Source organism: Oncorhynchus mykiss, chromosome 22 (genome assembly GCF_013265735.2).
Source record: "Oncorhynchus mykiss isolate Arlee chromosome 22, USDA_OmykA_1.1, whole genome shotgun sequence".
In the NCBI taxonomy this organism is placed as follows: domain Eukaryota; kingdom Metazoa; phylum Chordata; class Actinopteri; order Salmoniformes; family Salmonidae; genus Oncorhynchus; species Oncorhynchus mykiss.
The window spans coordinates 15,317,539-15,343,511 of NC_048586.1; the positions used below are offsets into that span (position 1 = coordinate 15,317,539).

General features: G+C 44.9%; 1 protein-coding gene across 4 annotated transcripts in view; it reads right to left on the reverse strand.

Moving 5' to 3' along the window:
- LOC110501466 (E3 ubiquitin-protein ligase ubr3) overlaps window positions 1–25,973 on the reverse strand; it is a 40,289-nt gene that overhangs the window by 3,380 nt on the left and 10,936 nt on the right. Inside the window, exons 20-37 of one of the 4 annotated variants that reach the window (XM_021579053.2) lie at window positions 24,522–24,666; window positions 24,282–24,386; window positions 24,013–24,189; window positions 23,740–23,772; window positions 22,523–22,974; window positions 21,382–21,470; window positions 18,920–19,069; window positions 17,917–18,050; window positions 14,300–14,410; window positions 13,995–14,195; window positions 13,574–13,710; window positions 10,314–10,399; window positions 5,722–5,824; window positions 3,459–3,559; window positions 1,750–1,874; window positions 646–753; window positions 304–429; window positions 8–187 (exon numbers count right to left, since the gene is read on the reverse strand). In XM_021579053.2, coding sequence (XP_021434728.2) covers window positions 8–187; window positions 304–429; window positions 646–753; window positions 1,750–1,874; window positions 3,459–3,559; window positions 5,722–5,824; window positions 10,314–10,399; window positions 13,574–13,710; window positions 13,995–14,195; window positions 14,300–14,410; window positions 17,917–18,050; window positions 18,920–19,069; window positions 21,382–21,470; window positions 22,523–22,974; window positions 23,740–23,772; window positions 24,013–24,189; window positions 24,282–24,386; window positions 24,522–24,666 — 2,563 coding nt within the window. Of the gene's footprint in view, window positions 1–7; window positions 188–303; window positions 430–645; window positions 754–1,749; window positions 1,875–3,458; window positions 3,560–5,721; window positions 5,825–10,313; window positions 10,400–13,573; window positions 13,711–13,982; window positions 14,196–14,299; window positions 14,411–17,916; window positions 18,051–18,919; window positions 19,070–21,381; window positions 21,471–22,522; window positions 22,975–23,739; window positions 23,773–24,012; window positions 24,190–24,281; window positions 24,387–24,521; window positions 24,667–25,973 lie in introns of all 4 variants that reach the window. The other 3 variants (XM_021579052.2, XM_021579056.2, XM_021579055.2) reach the window with 3 other exon arrangements.

Consider the following 25,973-nt stretch of genomic DNA (forward strand, 5'->3'; position numbering starts at 1 on the left):
AACCTACCATTGATTTCTCAGCCTGAGTGTCGGCGAGCCCTGTGACCTCAGAGCACCATTGAGACATCAGGTCGAAAGCACTGACCGTCCAGTCCAGACATGAGGCACTGTACATGGGGTTAGATGGTTGAGGGGCTGGGTCAAGGAGCCCTAAACAGCCAGCCAGGCCTGAGAACTCTTCTTCCTCCTGAAACAGAACAAATGGTCAGTATGAGTTAAAGCCGTGAGGTTGGAGCAGCTATGGAATAGAGACGCAGGCAGGCAGAGAGGTGGGGAGGTGCGGAACAGTAGCAGTAACCGTACCGGGCAGCCTGACAGGTTGTCCCCATAAAGATGGTGCTGCAGGAGACAGGAGAGGCGGAGGTAAGGCAGGCAGAACTGCTGGAGGCTGTACTCTATGGACTGTGGGGACCACACACTGGAGCTCAGCTGGGAAAGGAAGCACAGGAGTAATGCCTCATCAATAACCTCTCAACAGATAATGGGGTGATATAGATCTCCTTCAGAGAGAGCACAGATGGTGTTAAATGGGCAATTTATCATGTAAAAAAATAAAGAAAACTGAGGGTGGGGGGGGCTGGCTAGCCAAGTACTGGGAGCTTTGAAATGGTTTAATATCTTTTTACGGAACTTGATATGGCTTACCATGGATGGCTCGTCGGTGTTCACGTCATACACAGTCTTCACCTTGGACAGCTCAGTGATGACATGGCTGAGAAGAGCTTCATAGGACTTCTCGGCATTGAAAGCATTCTGTGGGAGATGGTCCAAAAGCAGTGGAGAGGTGACACATTGAGAGTACATAATACTTTTTGTAGTACAACAGCAGTATGACACAATTAGGCTCTCAGGAGTCTCACGCCACTGGAACAGCTTAATATGGTATTCAAGCAGTCCATTGTCAAGTGTGCTGCAGTGTCTCCAACCCCCATACCTCCCTTTAAAATGTGCACTGTAGAAAATAACTTACGCAGAATAATAAATCATTATTTTTATGCAATAAAAAAAAAATAGGCACCGTTGATAAGCACTAAGAAATGACTGAATGAGTGTTCTGATCAAATTCAACTGATTGAAATAATAATCTGATAGCGTTTATCAAGCTCACGGTGGGGGGGGGGGAATAGAAAACAGCAGCCAGTCTTATCTAGCCTGGCGTTCTCTGTCAAAGATTTATAGCGGGAGGAATTTAATGTCTTTGGATTTCCTTCCTCTGGGCTCGGGATCTCGGTTGAGACAGTCTTTATCTACAGCAATTTAAATACAATGACATCCCTCCAAATGTGGCCTGTGTTAACAATGAGGATTTCCAAGCCGTCTTAATGACAGCTTGTGAGAGTGCTACACTGTTCGTGACAAAGTGGGGTAAGATATTCAGCTGCGCCACAATAGATCGAAAACACCCTGAAGGGGAGGCATCTTGCTGTTGGCCCATTTACATTCCAACCAGCCACTCGCTAATACAGATTTAATAGACTGAAGATGAATAGCCAATTAATGCCAACCAGCTCCGGTAATCACTCTCTCCTTGTTAACGATGATCGATATATCTACAGCCCAAACTGCTTAACGGAACTCGGGGCCAGGTCTTAATCTTAATTTGCGTCACACCTTCATTTGCCACGGATGTAAACAGGTCCCAGGGATAACAAGTAGAAAGTATAGATATGTTGTGAAGCCAGTGCATCCTAAGGCCCTTGGGTAGAGTACAAAGCAGCAGTACGGCGAGGAGGGTGATATCTCCATTACCTTCTTGAGAGTTCCAGACGTGCTCCAGGCCTGCCTCTCCTCGGGGCTGAACTTGGCCGAGAGAGCAGCCAGGGCCTGGGTGTACTGCAGGTTGTACAGCATCCTCACCAGACAGATGAAGTGTTCTACAGGGACAGAGAGAGAGAGGCGACGCACAGACCCAGGTTAGGTGCACTAACGTCGGAGGAACAAATATATCGTGTCGCACATACGTATTCTTGGTCAAGACACTCGGCCCGACCGTCTCATTGTTTTGAGAATCACAACAGATTTATAACTAAGTTGTTGCCATTCTCATTGGAATAACTACTGTTATGGATGACAGTCTGCTTAGCATAAAAAACAGGAGTATGATGGCAACGCCTATTGTTTTGGGAGAATATGCAAATACTGCCCTTCATTGGCGTTTTGACAATTATGGATGTGAATAGATCATCCTAGCATTCAGCCAAAATAGGAAATCACAATAGCCTAGATGTGTTATCTACACAGACCACTTACTGAATGGAACAACACATTGATTTAGAAATATTTTCTCTCTTCCCAAGTACTACTTAGAACAGCTTGTTAAATAGAAAGCAGTTTAATTTATGAGAAACCGGAATAAAATAAATTACTTAAGAGGCCTAGAATGCTCTGTAAGCTGGGCAAATCAGGGTGCCTACAAGAGATTGACACCATTTTTATTGGGCTAGAAGACAAGTCAATAGGTTGGGTTTGGTCTCCAGGGGAATGGCTCTCATCTCCAGTGTTTATAAAGGCTCATCAAATAGAGACTGGTAATTAGCAGGAGGCAGCCGGCACCCAGGCCGCCAGGTGGAAATAGGCGTTGGATTTGAAGTGACAAGAAACACAATGAGCGCCATTATTTGCCCTCCTCAGGAGAGTGGTGCTGGTGACAGGTCCATTGTGTTGCGTCAGCACATTAAAAAGACAACCCCTTTACTGCCATGAAGGACACACAGGCTGTTAGGACCTCCCCGCCCCTCCCACCTATCCACTCTAAACAGGACAAAAACCCAGGCACGTCCTGATCGCCATGCCCCGACTTTAATAAAATGCTTAATTCACACCCATCTCTCATCATGATGTATTACAATCAATTCTCCATTCCACAATGAGGACCGTCATGCTTATTTTGGCTTAATCAATGTGGAATTGAAAAAATATACAAAGACCATCTAAAAGCTAATAAGACATTGAGTGCCCTTTTCCCCGGCAGACTCTTTAGGGCAATGTAAGGAAGTGTTATTCAGTCGATATGGAGGAGTGCTCTTATAGCTGTGAAATGGCTTTCGTTTGAGAGAAAAAACCTGTCACAGACATATCCCCTCACAGACCCAATGGCTCTTTATAACTTGTATATTGGTTTAACAGAGTTGATTATCTCTCCCCTGTTCTGATGCTAGGAGAGATCATCAGGCCTCAAACCACCTCAGTGTCCATGGGTTCAGTCAGTTCAGTAATCACTGAAATGATCAGCTTTGTGTGGCATGGCACACCATTAAGTAGGCCTATGATTGCTGCAACCTGGCCTCCGACGTGGTGATAAGATAAGACCCCTCCCTGCATTCAGTCATGATTCGGACTGGTAACGGTTTGCCGTTCTGATCCAGCCACTGAGAAACATCATTAACCCACCTTCCCCTCCCGGTCCTCTTGGACTGATCGGGAAAACACAGTCAGGATAGTAAGAACAGTGACAGCACCTTTGCGTAGCGGCTGTGGCATGGTCAACACAAAGATGATCAGCAGGGATGGGCAGTCTCTGAACAGCATGGGGACTTCTGGTCTCTCGTCATCCAGGCAGCTGTAGGGAACAACACATGGAACCTTTTACCAATACAAAGCTCAGGGTAAGGATTTTTAAAGACGTGTTGAAAAACATACAGCACGCTCATTAAGAGTAAAGTATGCAGTTTAACAAGAAACTGTGGGTACCCGTAAAAGGTTTTATTAGGGGGTGGAAATGGGCCGGAACACCCACCGGAAGACCGTTCCAGGAACGCACGTTCAATTTGAATACGATCGTGGCCTGGGTGAATCCTGTGTCCGGTCTGAAGCGTGAAGTCACAAGCTCTGCTGGTCGGCTACTGTGTAGCAGCGTACCGGTGCCAAAAGCCCTGGTCTGCCCTAGAAAGACTACGTAAACAAACCCCCCATAAAATGGACTGCCGTTGTGGGCTCTAAAATGTGTTTGTTATGATCAAGTTCGATCTCCCAAGGTGAATTATTTTTATTCATGAAATGAAAAAAAGATATATATTGCTTTTCCTTAGAGAGAATTCCTCAATACTTGTATTGCACTGCAGAAATAGTGGAAAAGTCCTCATTTATAACATTGAATGGTAGAACGCAAATCAAATGTTTCTGTATAAAAAGTTTAACCAAATTTCCCAAAAATCAATCCTGGACATTTTACAACCCCTGACCATTCCCAATAACTTGGCATTGGTAGGGGAATGTTAGGGAATGTTAGGGAAATCATAAATGGAGTGAGGTTATGTACACACTATCCTATTGCTTTTTAGATTGTCAGGGCCAAGAGCAAAGTCCTCCCTTGAATATATACGCTGCACTTGAAAACGTTGCTTAATAAAAAACAATGACAACACACACTTTCTAATTGCCCTCCACTTTAATGCAGTGGGGGAAAGCAAAGCACATTTCCTTTATATCCCGTGACTCACTGCTATAATGCAGCTGGAGCCACATACTGAAGATTGTTGTTGCCGTCTCCATTTTAAAAAATGGCTTGTTTTCTTCTGGCTGCCCACAGAGAGAGCCTCTCATCTCCACTCTACCTTAAGGAGACGTCCAGGGATTTCGACTGAAAAGGGGCCACACTTACACAATAATGCATTCCATTTTATAAAAAGGCACTCGACTGTTCATTCTAGCGTACAACAGAAAAACTGACGCAGCAATCTGCTTTTAATTCCCTCTCATGCAAAAGACTAGACTACAGTATACAGCACTCGCAGCTAAATTGCAGTCAAATCCAGATGACCAATACATACAATGCGAAATGCAGGTCTTTTGAAAACCCCCAAAAATGTGAAACGCATCCACAAAAATGGACATATGAGAAAGGATATGAAAAAAGTGAATGTCTAGGTCACTGTCTGGAAGGCATGAGCGTCGTCATTCCCTTTTCCCATTTAAATAGAGCTACACGGTTGCCTGAGGGTGTCAGTGACATAGCTGCCTTCCGAATCCCTAACAAGGTATTTTTAACACAAAATTGCTCCACCGAGACGCCTGCATGGCTCGAAGCATTTAAATAGTAACAGGTGTAAAAGCCGTCTTGGGAGGGAGAGAGGTCGTTAGCTTATCTAATAGTGCGAAGTGTTATACGAGTGGGATGCTGATCGCTCTCAAGGCTGTAAACCTCAGAAGGCAAACTGACGCCCGAGAGCACACCTGATGCTACACAAACAAGCAGTGTGGAGAGAGAGAGCGTGTGAAGAAGACTGCCTTGTTAAATGTCTCGGTTTCTACGATGCTGTGAAAGATGACGCTGGGCGGGGGAGGGCTGAGATGTGTGGGGCAGTTGTTTCTCGGTGCAGCGTCTGAAGGGGTCGTGTCGCTCTCTGTGGAGCACCCGGTAATTGGCCAGATGCAGCAATTATTGGCATCTATGGCAACCACACATGGTTCCTTCTCTGTTTTTAAATCCTCTTTGCCTGGAGGAAAAGCTGTCAGGGCACGCAGGATGTGGTGGTGTTGAGCATGAGGGGAAAGTGGCACTGATTACAGGCTGTGCTAGGGTAAACTGGGATCAGGAGAGGGCTATAGAGATGTCAGGTGAGGTGGAGCTGCAGGATTCGGGGGGAGAGAGGTTCAGTGTGTTTGGCTGATGCAGGGTGTGTGGCGGAGTTTGTGATATGTGTAGTGGGATTGCAGGACGAGGAGAGGCCAAAGTAGATGAAAAGGTCTGTGTGGTGTAGCGTCAGGGTAGCCGTCACTCACTTGTCTCTGCTCGGAGCCACCTGGGTCAACCTGGTCCAGGGGTTGTAAGCAGAATCAATGCTGTACAGACGCATGTGCATGGCAAGCACGTGGAACAGCTGATCTGAAAGACAGAGGAGAAATTTTAAAAATGGTCAGCGAGATAGATCAGAACACTGGCACAGAAATGAGACAGCTACTGTAAAACTGTCCACCTGCATGTCAGTAGGCCAGCGCCCACGATCAGTGAATCAAATGCAAAATACAGTTGACTTGATTGCACTGAGCGTAATGGTTTTGCTGGGAGAAATCAGGCCAGATGGCTAGACAGCACTACTCTGCTCCCAGCTATCCTCTGGTCAGGAGTCACACCTGTTCACTGTGTAACATGAACCTTTCTTTTAAAATTTAATTAGGCAAGTCAGTTAAGAACAAATTCTTATTTACAATGACGGCCTAGGAACAGTGTAGGAACAACTGCCTTGTTCAGGGGCAGAACGACAGATTTTTACCTCGTCAGCTCGGGGATTCGATCTTGCAACCTTTCGGTTACTAGTCCAACGCTCTAACCACTAGGCTACCTGCTGCCCCAAAGTGCACGCACACACAAAAAAATGTTATCACCTCCTGGAACAGTGTCCTCTTATTTTATTTGCTCAAAAAAAATGTAACCTACTTCTTATAGTGGCCTCACACAACAGCCCGCTAGGTTAGTGTTCATTAGGGCCATAGTTAAAAGTGTATTGGAAATATGAAAATTGTACCCGAAAGGGATATAGCAATGGTAATGGCATCTTTTTGTATGTACCAATTGCACCATGGTTCGTTGGACAAAGTCTATGGGAAAATTGAGATTTTGGATTAATGCTGAAAATAAGGTATGTACAGGCTTAGGAGATCTTAAACATTTTGTTCTAGAAGATATGTGAATTTTGAAGCACATAAAGGTTTCAAAACGAATAAGATCTCCTAAGCCCATGTTAAGCACATTTTTTAAAAACCCTATTCTTTCCACATAGGAATGGCTGAACGAACCAGAGGTAACTCAATTCTGTTTTTTCGGATTACAAGCAGGCAAACGCTTTATACCACCTGCTCTCGTGTAGGCTACTTTTTTTTTTTTTACATGCAACCTTGTCAACAAACCTGTAGCTCAATATTTGACTTTGACCCCAGAGAGTTACGACAGCTGTAATGCAGCAACACATTGAATTCCACTGCTGCAATATGGACTTTCAGGTGTGTTTGTCAACATGGCTGTCAAACTAGCGCAACACCGCCCTCTACAGTCGAAACACGACAGCAGCAGGATACAAACCAGAGGCTGAAGGAGGTGAGTGACTCCGATTCAGCCCCCTCCGCCTGTCAGATGGGGTTCAAGTCCCTCCACTAGAGGACAACATGTGAGGAGTGACACTGTGGCGGAAGGAACGCCAGCCAATGTCCTTCAAGGTGGCGGGGAACCGGCCTTCAAATTGCAGCTCACATGGCTACCACCTCTTCCATCTGCATGCTTCCCCCTCAGCCTGCTGCTCTTCTCTGCTCCCCCCCACAGCCACACGGTCTGACAACATCAATAGAGACGCCTTCAGATATTGATCTGGCCTTGCCAGATATCAAAACTCATGCTATTTGCCATGATCTTTACCCCCGCCATGCCTCTAATCTAGATTAGTCATGCCTGTGTGACCTATGGTGGGCCTAGATTACTTTTACCCCCCAGTGTACAAACCCTTTTGAAATGTGCCCATAGGAATTGACCATCTCATTGTGATATGGTGGGTGTCGGCCTAACAGTATTGTATTGGATGTTCAAGGCCGTCTTCTCTGTGCAGGCTACATCAGTAGACTGGCCTAATTCAAAACCTTTTCTCTGGCTGATAAACCACATGCGAGCTATTTGAGGGGTGGACTCTCCAGTTGATTTAAATCAAGGGATTTCCTACTCCCCTCTCCAGCCCATGACATCCTCATGAGCGTAACAATATACAGTGGCAAGAAAAAGTATGTGAACTCTTTGGAAGTACCTGGATTTCTGCATAAATTGGTCATCAAATTTGATCTGATCTTCATCTAGGTCACAACAATAGACAGCCTGCTTAAACTTACAAACAATTTTAAAATGTTCATGTCTTTATTGAACACACTGTAAACATTCACAGTGCAGGGTGGGAAAAATATGTGAACCCTTGGATTTAACAACTGGCTGACCCTCCTTTGGCAGCAATAACCTCAACCAAACAATTTCTGTAGTTGTGGATGAGACCTGCACAACGGTCAGGAAGAATTTTGGAGCATTCCTCTTCACCAAACTGTTTCAGCAATATTCTTGGGATGGCTGGTGTGAACTGCTTGAGGTCATGCCACAGCATCTCAATTGGGTTGATGTCAGGACTCTGACTGAGCCACTCCAGAAGGCATATTTTCTTCTGTTGAAGCCACTCTGTTGGTGATTTACTTCTGCGTTTTGGGTCGTTGTCATGTTGCGTCACCAAACCGCTGTTGAGCTTCAATTGGCGGACAGATAGCCTAACACTCTCCTTCAAAATGTCTTGATAAAGTTGGGAATTCATTTTCTGTCGATGATAGCAAGTTGTCCAGACTGAGGCAGCAAACCAGTCACAAAACATGATGCCCCATTCACCATACTTACAGTTGGGATGAGGTTGATGTTGGTGTGCTGTGCCTTTCTTCTCCACACATAGTGTTGTGTTCCTTACAAACAACTCAACTGTAGTTTCATCTGTCCACAGAATATTTTGCCAGTAGTGCTGTGGAACATCCAGGTGCTCTTTTGCAAACTTCAGATGTGCAGCAATGTTTTTTTGGGGGACAGCAGTGACTTCTTCCTTGGTGTCCTCCCATGAACACCATACTCGTTTAGTGTTTTACGTATCGTAGACTCGTCAACAGAGACGTTAGCATGTTCCAGAGATTTCTGTATGTCTTCAGCTGACACTCTAGGATTCTGCTTAACCTCATTGAGCATTCTGCGCTGTGCTCTTGCAGTCATCTTTGTAGGACGGCCACTCCTAGGGAGAGTAGCAACAGTGCTGAACTTTCTCCATTTATAGACAATTTGTCTTACCGTGGACTAATGAACATCAAGGCTATTAGATATACTTTTGTAACCCTTTCCAGCTTTATGCAAGTCAACAATTCTCAATCTTAGGTCTTCTGAGATCTCTTTCGTTCGAGGCATGGTTCACCTCAGGTAATGCTTCCTGTGAATAGCAAACTGAAATTTTGTAAGTGTTTTTTAATAGGGCAAGGCAGCTCTAACCAACATCTCCAATCTCTTCTCATTTATTGGACTCCGGGTTAGCCGACTCCAATTAGCTTTTGGAGAAGTCATTAGCCTAGGGGTTCACATACTTTTTCCATACTACACTGTGAATGTTTAAAAGATGTATTTAATATAGACAAGAAAATACAATAATTTGTGTGTTATTAGTTTAAGCACACTGTGTTTATTGTTGTGACCTAGATGAAGATCAGATTCAATTTGATGACCAATTTATGCAGAAATCAAAGTAATTCCAAAGGCTTCACACACTTTTTTCTTGCCACTGTAAGTGCCTTGTGGGATATGGCTTAGGAACTCACTTGGGTTATAGTTGTTATCGCATGTCCCACGTTCCCCTCCATATCCCATTCCCTACGAAGACAAATCACTAATGTATTGCTACTTGCCTGCCAGCACAGCTACGCAAGTTAATGTAGCTCAGAAAATGGCAGTCCTCTAGCGTGAAATGTATTTTGCCCCAATCAAGGATGACAGGCCTCTCACTAGTGCAGCGAGCAGCTAAAATGCATCACCACTAAACAGACTAATTAAAACAGAGCAGGGAAATGGGATGCCTTCATCCACAGGCTCAGTTCTGACTAGGAGAAAGTAATGTTTAACATATGAAAAAAAGGGTCAAATTCAAATGACAAAGTACAATAAAGGAGAAACACCTTGAGGGATCTAAAAACGAGTCGCCAATCCAAAAAGCGAACCTTATACGGTCTGCATCTCTTACACGGTCTGCATGTCTTCCCATTCAATACCATTCTCTGAGGCTTTGTCTTTGACATTGTCACATTGGGGCCCAGTCACAGATCAGGACAACATCACTCAGTCTTCATTCCCAGTCCCCCCAGAGCAGGCCGCCCTTGCCACACAATCAACTACAACAGCACTTGATCCATGTCTAGAAAACACAACGGCAACAGCTCACCTGGGATACCAAGCTCGCCTTCCCTGCTAATCAACAATCTTTTCAAATGGTCCAACGGTTACATCAATCCAATCTCAACTCAACACTTCATTACACAAAAGGTCGATGAGACAAGGCGTCCCCGCCACCCACAAGTCACCGTATTCGTCAGCCTAAATACCAATGAACCTCATCATAAAATAACAATGTAAACGGACAAATACTTAATGCTCTTTAACAAAATTATGATTCATTTTTAAATGAGATGATATGAAACATGGGTTGACGGCACACTTCAGATGTACACAATAGCGACGTGGTCGAGCAGTAGCAGAGTAGATGGATGGACGAGGGTTCACTCATGTTAATCTAGTGGGAAGCAAGGCCAGAAGAATGGTGTGGTGTACTCACTGAGACAGGAGCGCTTGGCTGCACCACTGGCACCTCCAGAACACAGGTTACCTCCACGGTGCACCAGCTCCAGCTCCAGGTTTGTCCTGAGGAAACACAACCATTACTAAGCATACTGGTAGGACTTAGAGGGACAAGAGGAAGATTAACGCATTTTCACAGCCATTGTTAGCTCAGGCAGTCTGACTGAGTTTTCCCCCCCATTCAGAAAAAGGACAACAACAAAAAAGTGGATTATTAACATTGCTTCTTGTCATCTACCGGCTATGGCAGTAGCCACTCGAGCATATCGATTAATCAATTTGACCGATTTTAGCGGCTGATATTAGCCTTTCACAAATATTTGTATCGGTTTTTTATCCCACAGATAAAGCGCCGACATTATAAACATATAATAAACAAGTCTGCTAATTTTATGACATAAAAAAAAGGTAATGTTGCCTCAAGAGGGAACATCATTCAGCCATAAGCTTGGTCAAATAAACAAGAAACACACTTCACCAAGCAAGCAGCCTTGTCCTCATCACATTCTCACTTTAACATTAGCTGGCTATGTAGCCAGCAAGGTAGTTTGCTTAGCTAGCTAGCAATCTGTGCTACTTTAGAGCGAACACTGGACACTGTTAGCCCTAGTGAATACTCGTCCATGACACAAACGTAACACCGTTATAGTGTCTGGACCTATTATGTTAGATAATAGGCTTAGTTCGTTTTGTGAAATATGCAATCTGCAAAAAGCAAGACCGTTGTCGCAGATTTATCATTCAGTCCATGTGGTTGCATTCCCGATGAGATAAGTAGCTACGGTTAGTTTGCTAACTAAATGAAAACGTGTGACCAAAACCATTGCGGCAAGATTTTGCCTGCATAAAACAGTCATCAGCGCATGCCATTTGCAGTTGAAATGTATAGCCAAGTACATGTCCTATTTAATAACAATGTAAGGTACATATGGTTTCTATGACAAAACATTGTCGTAATGAACAGCCAACGTGTGCTCGTCAAAGGTTGCCATTTACTTGTTTGTTTACATGACCTGTGACTGTTGTAAACACTGTAGTAAATCAACTCGAGACAAACGCTGAAACTGACACCTAGTGGTAAACACTACAAACGGCATGTTACTGCATTTCAACGCTTATTTGTGGACAGTGCAGTTTCAGATTTACTTGACAGTTTACTTCAACCAGCCATCCCTTGTGGTGGTTTAGCACAAACATTTTTGCATGCTTCTTATCCACTGCCATAGACATATTTAAATTGTACCTAAGAAAATAAACTAAAGAAAGGATTAATTTACTGCCATATTTATACAGGATATAGTTGCTTTTTGGTGGATATCCTGTAATCCACAAATAAAATGTTCTTAAATAACGTTAATTTTAATATATTGTGTTAAGAAATCATAATTTACAGAATACGTTAAACCTTTGGAGCACAACGTGTAAAAAATAAATAAATAAATAAATAAATAAATATTGGCAGATATTTCTGTGACTTTTGCCTCCATAAAAAATTAGTATCAGACCGAAAAATCCCATATTGGTCGGGCTCTATTAGCAACCTAAAACAGTAGGGCTAGTGGGCAAACCTAAACGCATCACCTAGCAGAATTATCCTCAATATATGCATGACTGACTTTACCCCCCTTTTTATAAAAACCCATCAGATTTGCTGTTGTGTTTGTTTTGGACCAGCTATTCCGTATCAACAAATTACAGAACTTCAACGGTTCCGGGTTTGCACAAGCTAGGCTGTTAGCATAACAGCTGTTTCATCCACAGTTTCCATGTATAATCTCTGCTGTGAATTCCCAATGCATATCCAAACATTTAATATAAAAATTTGCGCCACCAAATAATGAAATAAAAGCCATAACAGAATAAATTGATATTAAAAGCAGATACAGTAGGTGTTGCTAAAATTAGACTGAACTGGAGTTGTTTTCATCCTGCCACTGGCCATTTCCTCCCAACGGCTGGGAAGGTGGGGGAAAATCCTCAGGCTCCCTGTATGAAAAAGCAATTTCACATAGATAATGCAGCTGCACCAAGCTCCATCTGTCTGCTACTGATAAGAGCGCCCCTGTGACAGAGGAATTGTCTATTCCTCAGGCAATTTGCACTGTTCACTGAACTTGTAAAAGCCAACAGAAACCCAGACACAGGAAGCAGGGATTTCTTTCTGCCGGGCACAGGGTGAGGAACCGGTTGAGTGGACCGTGTCATGGGGAGGGGGAGAGGTCGGCGAGGGACCAAGGCCTTCCCACAACACTCTGGTGAAAGAATAGAATGACGGTTGCATTCTCTACTCCCTGTAACGCATGATCAATTTCAGGTTATGATAAAAGCACTGCAGAGCGCCTGCTACCTCCAGATTTTTACAGAGGAGCGTGTTGTTCAAGGAAGGACGATTTGAGCTCTAACACACAGCGCAACAAAACTGTGAATAAGCGCTCAGGAGAAAAAGAGCTCTTCAAATCAGTCAAAGGGAGGCAGAGTGATAAATCCATACAGTCAGAGGTAATAAAAGACTAGGCAAAGGATGGTGGAACCAACCAGAGTCAATACCATTTTACTGCAGTCGTAACTGACAAAGCTGCTTAGAAGCAGCACTTCCAGCCCCACACTGCAGTACAAGCAGAGGTATGAATAAAGGCAATCAAGAAAACCTTCACAGGTTGCGAGCAACTTCATTTTTTCCCTTCTTCAAAATACTCTATTTATCCGATGCAGGTACAAAGACAAATTCGATACGCTTCGACTGTACACCAAAGTTAATGTACAAAAGCCTTTTCAAGCAGCCCTTCTCAAATCGAAGAAGTGCACTCAATGGGAAAAAAAACAAAACAAAAATACAACTAGGCTAAACTCAGGAAAGGTTGCAGTTCTCTTTCTGTGCCCAGTTATTGTAGGCGAATGTCAGGCAGGGAGCTGGCTTTAAGAGCACAAAGGAGCAGACAGGACAGGCAGCCAGCAGCCACCAGACAATAGTCAGTGGTGTGCATAATAAGAGCAGTGAAGGAGGACCTCCCTGTCTGACTGGAGCAAGGTGAGGGGGTCACTAGCCACAGGAACATAGTCTCACTGAAAGATAGCCCGCAGTGACCAGTCTATCCCACATCTCCAAGGCCTGTCAGCAGGGTGCACTTTCACTTAGTCTAGCTTGAAATTGAGAATTCTCTGTATGACTGTGACAAATGGAGTCTCTAAAATGGTATTATTTTGAAGAGTCTCAGAGCAGACTGCGGTGTCCCTCACCTGGCCACAGAGTACATGAAGAGGAAGTCGTTGTCAGGGGAACCAGGGTTCTTGCCATAGTCCATGTACTTCCTCTGGGTGGTGTTCTTGATGTCCTTGATAACCAACTCCATCTCCTTACTGAGGTTGGACTCCGTCTGAAGGGGAAAGGTTACACAGTGACTCTCCATTTTGACAACAATGGTAATTTCGACATAACGGTCACCCACTGGTATGGTACGGGAAACATACCACAGCAAAGGTTTGCCAGGAGATGACCGGTTCAATATAAACGGAGGCCAAACTGGGGTACCACTAAAAAAGCTGCAATATTGTTAGTGTCAGTCTCATTTGTCAGCTAGTGATGTGTTAAGATGGAGTGATCAGGGGAACAGACTGGGGTGAAGCTGTATAGACCTCTCTGCCTTACAGTGGTGCTTACTGGGAAAAATCCCAGCTGCTCTTGCAGGTCCTCCACCTCCTTCACCAGCACAGAGGTCTTCTTGTTGCTGGGCATGTGCCAGCTGACCACCTCGGTGCTCCGGCCCGGGCGGCAGGGCAGCACGCTGTTAGCAAACTGTCTGCACAGCGGGCAGGTGAACTCTCCCTTATCCACAGAGAAGCCCTGCATCACCTGGTCATTCTGTGTAAAAAAAATGCACTTGGGATTATTACAGATACAGGGTAGGACTGCCTCATGTCATGTCCCTTATGTCAATCCATACTCTCGTATAGATACTCTCTTACCCGCAGTGACTCCATGTAGGACTTGTGGCAGTCTATGTGCAGGGTGTGTCCACAGGTCTGCACATACACACCTCCATCCCAGCCTATTGAGACTGACTGCAGACAGGAACTCTGCGAAACAGACAAGAGAACAGCACAAGACAGGTTAGAGTCTATTCCCTTTGAAGTTCCATAATGGTAGAAATGAAATATATAGACTCAGCAAAGAAAATAATGTCTCTTTTTCCAGGAACCTGTCTTTCAAAGATAATTCGTAAAAATCTAAATAACTTCAGATCTTCACTGTAAAGGGTTTGAACACCGTTTCCCATGCTTGTTCAATGAAACATTAATGAACATGCACCTGTGGAACAGTCATTAAGACACTAACAGCTTACAGACGGTAGGCAATTAAGGTCACAGTTATGAAAAAAAACACCAAAAGAAAGATGCCTAGGGTCCCTGCTCATCTGCGTGAACGTGCATTAGGCATGCCGCAAGGAGGCATGAGGACTGCAGATGTGGCCAGGGCAATAAATTGCAATGTCCGTACTGTGAGACGCCTAAGACAGCGCTACAGGGAAACAGAACGGACATCTGATCGTCCTCGCAGTGGCAGACCACGTGTAACAACACCTGCACAGAACCGGTACATCCGAACATCACACATGCAGGACAGGTACAGGATGGCAACAACTGCCTGAGTTACACCAGGAACGCACAATCCCTCCATCAGTGCTCAGACTGTCCGCAATAGGCTGAGAGAGGCTGGACTGAGGGCTTGTAGGCCTGTTGTAAGGCAGGTCCTCACCAGACATCACCGGCAACGACGTCGCCTATGGGCACAAACCCAATGTCGCTGGACATTTGACAGGGACATATTATTCAATTTGTTAGTCCCATGTCTGTGGAACTTGTTCAGTTTGTCTCAGTTGTTGAATCTTATGTTGATACAAATATTTATACATGTTAAATTTGCTGAAAATAAACGCAGCTGACAGTGAGAGGACGTTTATTTTTTTGCTGAGTTTACAATAGATTCATTTAACTACATTTCTAATGAATTACAAGGCTCTAGACAAACTTTTTTTCCACTTTTTCAGTTGATGCCACCAGCACATGATTTGGGCACACCAATTTTTCTCCTGACCTGTGCCCCATCATGTAACTGCATTTTATACAGAACCAGGTTAAAAACAACTAGCCATATTTTAAATTAGCATGCACTCGCAGGGCTTGACATTCAGGTAATTTTGCCAGTGGCACACCGGGCCAGTGCTAAAGCTACTGGCCCGAATGCAAAGAACACTGTGCCCGGGAAAGCAGATGATGCGTGAATCACTTAAATGTTCTCTTTAAATTTGCGGGCTGAGCAAGTAGCCTATAATGACCCACCCTCCATACACAAATAATTACATTTTAACTTGACAATATATTTACATTGATAGTTTGGAGGGGGAAAACAAATATCTACAGTTGTAGGACCCTATACAATCAATTTTATATTCTGGTAAATTCAGTTTTCCCTTAGTTTCTTTCAGGTTCTCAATCACTATTATTTTTTTAAATCACACTTTATAGAAAAACTACAAAAAGTCCATAATGCTGAAACCGCATCAGTAGACTACTTTTGAGGTAAAAAAAAAAAAAAAAAAGTCAATTAAGCGACTAGCAAGAGACCGTTTGACTAGCTGTGTTTTTGTACTGTCAATATAGGCTACATGTGATGGTAGAGTTAGCGAAACAAATGCCCCGCGATTGATAGAAATTGTGATAGTCTGCCAGGTAGGCCTACTTTGCAGTCTTTTCATTGGGAAGATTTGTTAGGAAAGCCTTTCGAAATGTTAATTCAGAAACAGAGCACGATGACAATTGCGAACCAAAAACAAATGTGACAAGCAAAAAATTAATTTAAAATTAAAAAATTAATTACAAATCAAAAAACAATCACTGGCACCCAACCAACCAATTCAAATTAGGTGTCGCACTGCCAAGTCAAAAGGGTTGCAAATGCAAGTGGCAGTTTTAAACCCTGAATTTACATTTCTATGTGGTAGTAACATTCTCTGGAGAAAGAACGAAAGAATAGCAGTGCAGCTAAAACTGAAAGACAGTGTCAGTGTTTCTTAGTCACTGACTAACTGCCTCAGTGCTCCCAGTCAGAGGGAGAGGGAAAAAATAAAAAATAAGGTGGAGGAGAAGGTCTGTCGGGAGGTCTAAATCCTCCATGCCTCATTATCTCCGCTCTCAGGCTGCTGGAGTTACTGACAGACTAGCCGATTAAACGCAACTCGGTGATTTACGAATGATTTGAGTGGCGACTAGAGCTCGGTCATGACATAGAATGAAGTTTCAGTAAAAAAAAACTACTGATTCCAGCACACAAATAGCCCGCAGTAGTTGCCGCTCGACTCCGTTGAGTTGAGTCGGCTACTGACAGACAGGCAGGCACACTTCGCCGGGGGCTGAGACTAGGCTGTTGAATCACCGGAAACCCACTCAGGCAGAAATGGTTCAACATCTATGATGGGAATCCACTCCATGTGCATGAGAGACTTATAAAAAAACAGGAATGCTGGCCTCCCGAGTGGCGCAGCAGTCTAAGGCATTGCAGTGCTAGAGGCGTCACTACAGATCCGGGTTCGATCCCGGGCAGTGTCGCAGCCGGCCGCGCTCTAGCGACTCCTTGTTGCAGCCGGACGCAATGCACGCCGACTTCGGTCACCAGCTGTACAGTGTTTCCTCTGACACATTGGTGCGGCTGGCTTCCGAGTTAAGCGAGCAATGTCAAGAATCAGTGCGGCTTGGATGGGTCGTGTTTCGCAGGACGCATGGCTCTCGACCTTTGCCTCCCCCGAGTCCGTACAGGAGTTGCACGCTGGGACAAGACTAACTACCAATTGGATACCACAACAATTGGGAAGGAAAAGGGGAAAAAAGTACACAATAAAATGTAAAAAAACAACAAAAAACAGGAATGCTTACCTGTGTGGTACAGTGAGCCTTTTTACTTGATAGATCAAAACCAAAGACACGAGAGCTATACAGTTTATAAAATGTGTGCAAAGTAACCAAGTGAGTTACTTATTATTATTCGACCATGCTGGTCATTTATGAACATTTGAACATCTTGGCCATGTTCTGTTATAAACTCCACCCGGCACAGCCAGAAGAGGACTGGCCATCCCACATATGCTCTCTCTAATTCTCTCTTTCTTTCTCTCTCTCGGAGGACCATGCCCCAGGAATACCTGACATGATGACTCCTTGCTCTCCCCAGTCCACCTGGCCGTGCTGCTGCTCCAGTTTCAACGGTTCTGCCTTATTATTATTATTATTATTATTATTCGACCATGCTGGTCATTTATGAACATTTGAACATCTTGGCCATGTTCTGTTATAATCTCCACCCGGCACAGCCAGAAGAGGACAGGCCACCCCACATAGCCTGGTTCCTCTCTAGGTTTCTTCCTAGGTTTTGGCCTTTCTAGGGAGTTTTTCCTAGCCACCGTGCTTCTACACCTGCATTGCTTGCTGTTTGGGGTTTTAGGCTGGGTTTCTGTACAGCACTTTGAGATATCAGCTGATGTACGAAGGGCTATATAAATACTTTGATTTGATTTGAGTCAGACACCTACATCTTTGAAGAAGCTCTGCATGAGAGCCAGCCTGACGTCGTGAGCAGCTCCGCACGTGTCCGCTGGGTAGATGCGCTCCTCGTCAGTGGTTGGCAGTTTCTTCGCCTCGTCGCTCTTGCATCGGTGTCCCAGCACTGAAAGAGTCAGAGCACGGGGGCTCGTTAGTGAGTGATAATGTATTACTACACATAAAGGAGCTCTCAGATTCCCATTTATAAGTCTGCATAACATTTACATAGTGTGGAAAACATGTCACGTTGAAGGAATGCCTGTAGTCAAAAGCAGACGTTTTTCCCCTTTTCCACATCAGGAACAGAGATTAGTGAGTGATAAATCAGTCGATAATGACAGCTCGTCTCCCGCACATCCTCTCAGTAATCAGCGGCAGTCCGGGAAAAATATCCCGCTCCCAATGATTATGGCTTCCAATCTAAGGACAAGACGACCGTGTGCAATAATGATCGGAGAGATAATTAACTTAGCGTTTACATTGTCTTTTGATAGGCATCATATGAAATAGCAGTTGGCAGAGCATATAAGGTGTTCTTTTGACCTTGAGGCTGCAAGTGTTCCCAAACCGCAACTAATTACTAATAAAACATGCCGTTTATTTTCATGACAGTGAATGATCCTCTGTCTGGGCAGCATGGCATCGAAATTAACTCTTAGCAGAGAGAGGCTGTATGAAAACGCAGCCAGGGATCAACGTGAATGATAAATGAGCCAATTAAAACAGCTCAACTACCTATTAAAATTAGATTTCCAATATGGTGGAGCCAAGCTGCCATGAATAACTGTTTTGGTTTAAATCGGCAAGGGCCGTGCGAAGGGAATGCTAATGTTCTTATCTATGAAATACACTACCCTGTTCAAATGACTCCGTATTGCCATTTCATTAGGTGGTGGTTGAAATTGAACTACAAAACCAGGATGGTGGTGAGGCCATTCATCTAGTGATGTGAAACAGGGAGGGGGCTACTGGGGGGATGTAGTGCAGTAGTACCTGAGGAGGCCTGGAGGAGAACAACCAGGCCAGTGGGCCGGTCCTCAGTGGAAGGGCCACTCTGGCCACAGATCACACAGTCATAGAGGACCTCAGACTCCTTTACTTCAGAGGCACCCAGGTCCATGGCTGCTTCAGTGTCCGGGGATTCTGACAGACACACGACAACAAAAGAGGGTTACTTTTGGTTCCTCACTTCAACACTTCAATAATACCACATAAAAACACAAATAAAAGGCTTCATCAGAAATGCTGGAGATATCATCTAGAACAAATCCCATTTGGAGCTGGATAGCAATTTTGCATTCTAAAAACAGATTCTCTGAGCAATTGACATTAAACGAGGAGACAAACATATTGGAATAAGTACTTGGAGCTCGGGGAAGATCTTGGCAAGCCATGTGTGGCGGTAATGTGGTGTGAAACTGCTGTCTTTGGGGCTGGCTAAAACAGGCAGTTAATAAAATGCCATTTGAGGAGGTGCAAGATAAGCTTGCGTTCCTTCCTAGAAATAATACTACGCTCAATTACTTTGTTCTTTCATAATTCAGAGCAAATCAATGACTAGTTCTATTCGGTGGGACACGGGTCTCAACAGTTCCACTTCAGTGAAATAGCATGTATTTTCCTATACAATTGCATTTTCTCAATTGCAAGTGGAGAAGGGGTGGTTAAAGAAGATAAGCATTGACAAAAGCACAGGTAGCGTTCAGACATACTGGTCCACCACTCACTCTACTGTAGTGGAAAGGACTGTGCCTCGCGTCAACACTTTCAGCTCTCTGCTTGCTCTGTCCAAGTGATTGGCGTGGCACTAGAGATTAATTACTGATGTAAATTTCATTTGAAAAAAAAACGTTAAAAGATTTCAATTTGAACAGCAAATACGGCATAGAAATGTCAACCCCGTGTTGGAATTGATTTATTGCGTCAGGTGGACTGATCTCGGGAGAGGTCGGTGTGTTCCAGGGGAAATGAAAAAAAACAGTTGGCGTTAGACGGAACAGCTCAGGCCTCGGGCCGTCAGTGCACGCTGAGCTGGAGACAAGGACACTGGTGTTGCTATGGAGGACGACTGCCTGGCTATGCTCCTGAACAACATACGTGTAACATCTTTGCAGTCAACACTGTAGCATGATTGAGTGAGGATAGTTGTCGTGACAAATTGAATGCTTTCAGATGGCATCCTATGAAGGATGCGGTGGCATTTTCAACCCTCCAACGGCATAGCCTACTACTGCTCAATCGTAAACAAATCACTGTCCAAAGTCATTTACACGCAAAAATCTAGATCATAAACATTCCAATTTAGAGCCCATAATAAGTCATGCTACAAAATCCATTTAAAAAGCAGATGCCCGCAACATCTGTTGCCCGAGTCAAACGCATGAATGCTCAGAAACAATAGGATCATATCTTGAAACGCATGAGCCTCACCGTATTCAAAATGGTAATCTTTCATGTGGCACACAGCTAGGAGCGAGAACAAAAATGCAACACTGTAAACGGGAATTCAAAAAAAAGGGGATTTTGTCTTTGCGCATAAAAACACAAGACATCATAGTACCCGGATGTCGGTCTTATCTTTGGTTTTCCACAAAGCCCATAACCACTGCGGCCAAGAGCACTGGAAGATTCGTGTTTGAACAGATGCTTTCACCATTGGACCTATTTGCCTTGTCAAAATCCCAGCACAAATATTCATATCCTCTGTGACCTTTGATTCAATCTGTGAAACAAACATAGCTCATGAGAAGCCAATGACCAATCTTTATACTGAGGAGATGGACACGCAAGCTAATCCATTCAATAAATGTGGGGCGTTGTCAGCAGGGACACCTGCAAATAAGATGGCGAAATTACTACTCAAACAATTGTACGTTTCTTCAAAATCTGTGCAAATAGGCAAACTCCATTTACATTGTTAAACCCTGCCTAAGTGTTCCCTCTGATCACAGAGACCATTATTCATCCGCTAACCACGCTGGGTCAGGGTCGTCCCTGGGAGTCCATACCACTATTAGTGCTTTGATCCGCTGTGCACTCGACCAGCACGGCTCCAACCCCAGGGGAGTGCTTTCCTCTCATTGCGCCTAACAAGTGTAGGTAGTCCATGGGAGGGCCGAGGGCTGTGGCCAGTGTCACCTTGCCACAGTGGGGGGGGGAAGCAAATCTTTCTTTCCTTCAAAGGCTATAATGGAACGAGTCCATAAAATGTCCTCAGCATGAGTGGCGTGGAGTCCACTTCAATGTTATAGCGAACCGGGCCCCGTATCCAAGAAGTCCTAGCATATATATTGCGCCATCGAATAAATCTGTCAATACATAAGTACAGCTAGAAGCTTGGAAAGGTTTCTGAGAAGACCGACCCAACATTCACAATAACTCATAGATGGGGAAAACAATAGGAATGCGCTTTGAGAATGAGAAATGGTGCTGGACCAAATGAGTCACTGCCTTACCAACATCCATGGCTGTTTCCATGAAACTCTTCTGTCTGGAGGCAAACTCAGCCAGGAGTTTTTGCTGTCTCTCTCGAGCCCTCTGACGCCTGAACGGAAAACAAAACTTCAAAATCACAGAAGACTACTTCCATATAAAAACTGCCATCAATACAAAGAGTCAGTCATACCATTTCACATGAGTGTCAAAGTGTTGCATAGCTTGGAAATAGTCGGAGACTTGAGGTGACACCGCCACACATAAAACAAACCAAAAATCCTACAGAGCTATTCTAATCAAAATGTGTACTTAAAATAGAATGCTGAGGCATTTGGCCCAGGCTTCCATTATTTTGATGCAGGAGTAATGCCCATTCTCTTCACTGATTGGGTTAGCCCATCACCATAGCAACAGCTTCCATGTGTAAGTGGAAATGCTTCGTTTTAATAATGCACCGAAAGCCCTTCTCTCAATGGCTAGCCATTGACATCACCACCACTCACCAACCAGTGCGTTACCATTTCCAGACAGTGACTGGTCTGCCCGTTACACAACGCTTGTTTTTCCTCAGACGCCGCCACAAAGGCACACTAGATCATGCGAGATTGGCTTTGTAGCATTGGACACTGATACATACAAACTACAACGTAAGAGCCTATTCTGAGCACGGCTACAGTATGTGACTGGGTGCTGGGCTGTGAAGGTGATTACTTCCCTAATGTGGATGGCTGTAGATCCTGTGCAGACTTCCAGCAAGTAGGGTTGACTGTAAATAGAGACCCCTAATAAGAGGACATAAACAAATGGTGACAGGAGCGCCACAGCTCAGTAATTCCCACTGACAGCGTCAGGGGCACAGACAGCCCGTCTGAGAAATGTGAAGCTCCCCCTTTCAGCTTCCTCTGCCATTGGCTGGCCCACAGTCGCCCTGGCAACAGCCCGAGAACAAGGCTCTATGTACGCTGATTGAATATTATTATTTTATTTTTTTACAAATTCACACTCTGCAGATGTCCTTTGACTAACTTCAAAAAATCATTTCTAATTTCAAAAGCTAATAAAGTCCTCACATTGAAACAGTTCAACATTGATTATTGTATTCATTAAGAGACACCACATAAGTTGATGGTTTTGCAAACGGAGTGGCAACCTGTAACAAACCTCTCCTCCTTATCCATGGTCTTCTTGGCAGTGGGGCTGTTCTTCTTGGGAGCGACGGGAGGAAAGACCTTCCCACAGATCTCCTGGATGCTGCGCTTGCTCTGGTGGCTACGCGTGGCCGCCTTGGTGAGGATGCGCTCGATGGCGGTGATGCCGTCCCCGTGGGCGTGGCGGTTTGGGTTGGCGTCCATGTCCTCCAGCCAGGTGGCCGACAGGGAGTTCTGCTTGGCCGACAACTTCTGGTGCAGCTTGATGAGCAGGGAGAGCATGCTCTCGTGGATCTCCAGGATCTCGGTGACCAGCTGGGGAGGCGTGCCGGGCGGGACCCAGCGAGTGGAGCTGCTCTTGGGCCGCACCGCCTGGCTAGCCTCTGTGCTGCTGCGGTTGATGATCTCCTGGAACTTCCTCCGGCGCTCCGCCACCAGGCTGAACACCTGCGCCTCCCGCACATTCTACCAATAGAAGAGGCACACGTCAGATCTCTCCTACACACACCTGCTTTCCAAACATGCAGCACAAACCATGGCCCTCTCAATAAACACATGCAGATGAGGGAGAGCAAGAGAGACACCCATGTGACCACCTTTCCTTCCAATTCAGATGGTCCATGTCAAAATGCTGTCTTTCAATGGAGTGTTTATGTGCACGACACAAATGCCTGCTCAAATTACAACGTCACAGAAATCCATTTTGGCATGATGGATCCCGCATCCCTACATTAGGAGGCCCCCTTGCCATCAGCAGATGGGCACGGCGCACATATCGAAGTCACATTAAATACCCCTAATTCTGCTGACTTTTCAAGAGAAACCTCAGAGTTCTAGTTCATATTATGAGAGGAAAATTCAACCCACCCCCTTAAATGTGAAAAACATTGGAACAATTGCAATGACTTGCCCTGACAATGGATGGGAGCACTGTTAAATATACATACATCACACAGCCCTGTCGGAGCGCCATCAATCAAGGTAACATGCAGTTAAAAAGCGTTTACCCAGACTCACATTATACACTTAGATTCAACCCCATCAGAGCACAACACCACACACTCAAAATGACCTAAATATGGCTACAAATCATAAGACATGAACAAGAGAATAACGTTGTAATGGAGGTTTTACACCACAGTCAGAAGAGAACACAGTGCAAGGCCCTGAGGACATCATCCAGGTCTTCCTAGTAAGACCAAACAAAACACTCAAAATGCAAACCGCTACCTCTCTCCAATTCCCTGTCAGACGCCTGGAATTCTGTGGAGCAGAAGTACGGCAAAAACATCATTACGTAAGTGCTTTTAACACATATGGCCCTAGCAAAGAGCGACCTCTCCACATCAAAAGATATGACAGGCTACATAATACAAATAATACCCAGTATACTGAAGGAACATTATACCTCATCTACCCAGAGGTAAGCAATTCTGAACACAGTAGCATGAATACACAAGTCGAGGCAGTACCACCCAGTGTGCAGGCAGGGTGTTAACTGACCTGGCCGAAGTTGGATGCCTCGGCGCTGGTGCTGGCAGGGGGCTCCCTCTCCCTCTTCACCTCGGGGGCAGTCTCAGGCACCCTCACCCTCACGTAGTTGATGACATGGTGCAGGTTGGACAAGAGGTTGGTGCCTGGGAACCAGCTGTCATGGCAGTGCTCCTCAATGCAAGGCTCCTAGTCACGGAACATGAGAAAGGGGGTAAGTAAATGTGAAGGGCACATAGGAAGAAACTGACGAACGTCGTCTGAGTGGCTGAAGGTCTAACCTCATCCCCCTTGTCCTCTTCAACCTGGTTGTCCAAGCCCAGCTCAATCAGGTAGAGCACCATGCACAGAACGTGCTCAGACATGTTGGAGTGATCCAGCCAGATCTAAAAACAAAAAAAACATTCCATTATAGTTCTGCCAAATTCAACCATAGGGCAAATCTCACCATCAGATTTGATCAGAGACAATGAAATTCCTATGCACAGAGCGAGTGAGTGAAGAGGTGTTGGAAGAGTCACCTTGTAAAGCAGTGTGAAGATGACAATGTGCAGTGTCTTGCAGTGCAACAGCCTGTCCAGGCCTTTGTAACATGGGTGCAGAGGAGTCCTCTCTTTGTACGGTGGCCATGGATTCCCCGTCGTGTGCATCCCGGACTGTTTCAAGCTGGATACAACAACAAATCAGGTCAATTCCAAGCAATAATCAATAGAGCTCAACCCAACATCACAAACGCATAGGTAATAACGTAACATTAAATCATCTCCTGTGGAATTTACCACACTGTCAGTCTACGCAAAATAACAGCCGATCGTCTGAAAAGACAAGCTATTAGCGATGAAAGAATCGTGGTTATATAACAACGTGGCCTGGTTGACAGGCAATCCGTCAAAGTGAACGAGTAACATAAGCCTTCTATCACAGACTTGTGGGGAAATTGCAGCTTCAATATGCTTCAAGGGGGAAATACGGTCACCTGGTGTCATGACAGGGTTACTACACGCCATACACGTTTCAACATGTGATGATCTAAAAATAACTCGAAATCATTCTTATTTATTGTTCAACATGGATTGAATAGCTTGGAATTCTAAAATTGCCTTGGTTCAATATAGCCTACATTTGGTATTTACAGAAATCATAGAGCAAGAAAAATGTTTCATCCATTACTCATGTAATCTTTCCTTGCCCTTAAACTGCTATTTCAAATTAAGAAGGGCTGCCAGGAGAGGACACTTCAGTGGATTTAGTCACTTCACATCTTAAAGAGATCGTCAGGAAATGAACCTAACACCATCTCTCTCTTCCACCCCAACCATCACATTTGTCTTCGGAGACGTCCAACCTAGATCTCACAAGGAAGGATTCTCAGTTGTATTACAGCTCGCAATTAAATTATTGGAACCAACCCCGCCCTCTTCACCACGTTGGCCCGAACCCCTCTTCACCACGTTGGCCCGAACCCCTCTTCACCACGTTGGCCCGAACCCCTCTTCACCACGTTGGCCCGAACCCCTCTTCACCACGTTGGCCCGAACCCCTCTTCACCACGTTGGCCCGAACCCCTCTTCACCACGTTGGCCCGAACCCCTCTTCACCACAGGTGGGAATAGCGAGCCAGTAAGTCACATTTTCCATCTACAGAACATTGCCAGATTACAACCTACGCCATCACATCCCGCAGGTGAGCGACTCATCCATGACTATTTCATCCTGTCTGGACTACTGTAAACGCCCTTTTTGTTGGTGCATCTGTCAAGTGCCTAAACAGGCTACAATGTCCAGAAATGTGCTGCACATGTCTTCAACCTCAACTGGCTCCCCACATGCTCACGCGTTGACTACAAAATCCTGGTTAACATCTACCAGGCTATCCACAACTCAGGGCCCAAGTACCTGTCCGACCTCATTCTACTCTGCTGCCCAATACGCACCCGTCGCTCCTCCTGGTCAGTCTCCCTTCAGCAGCCCTC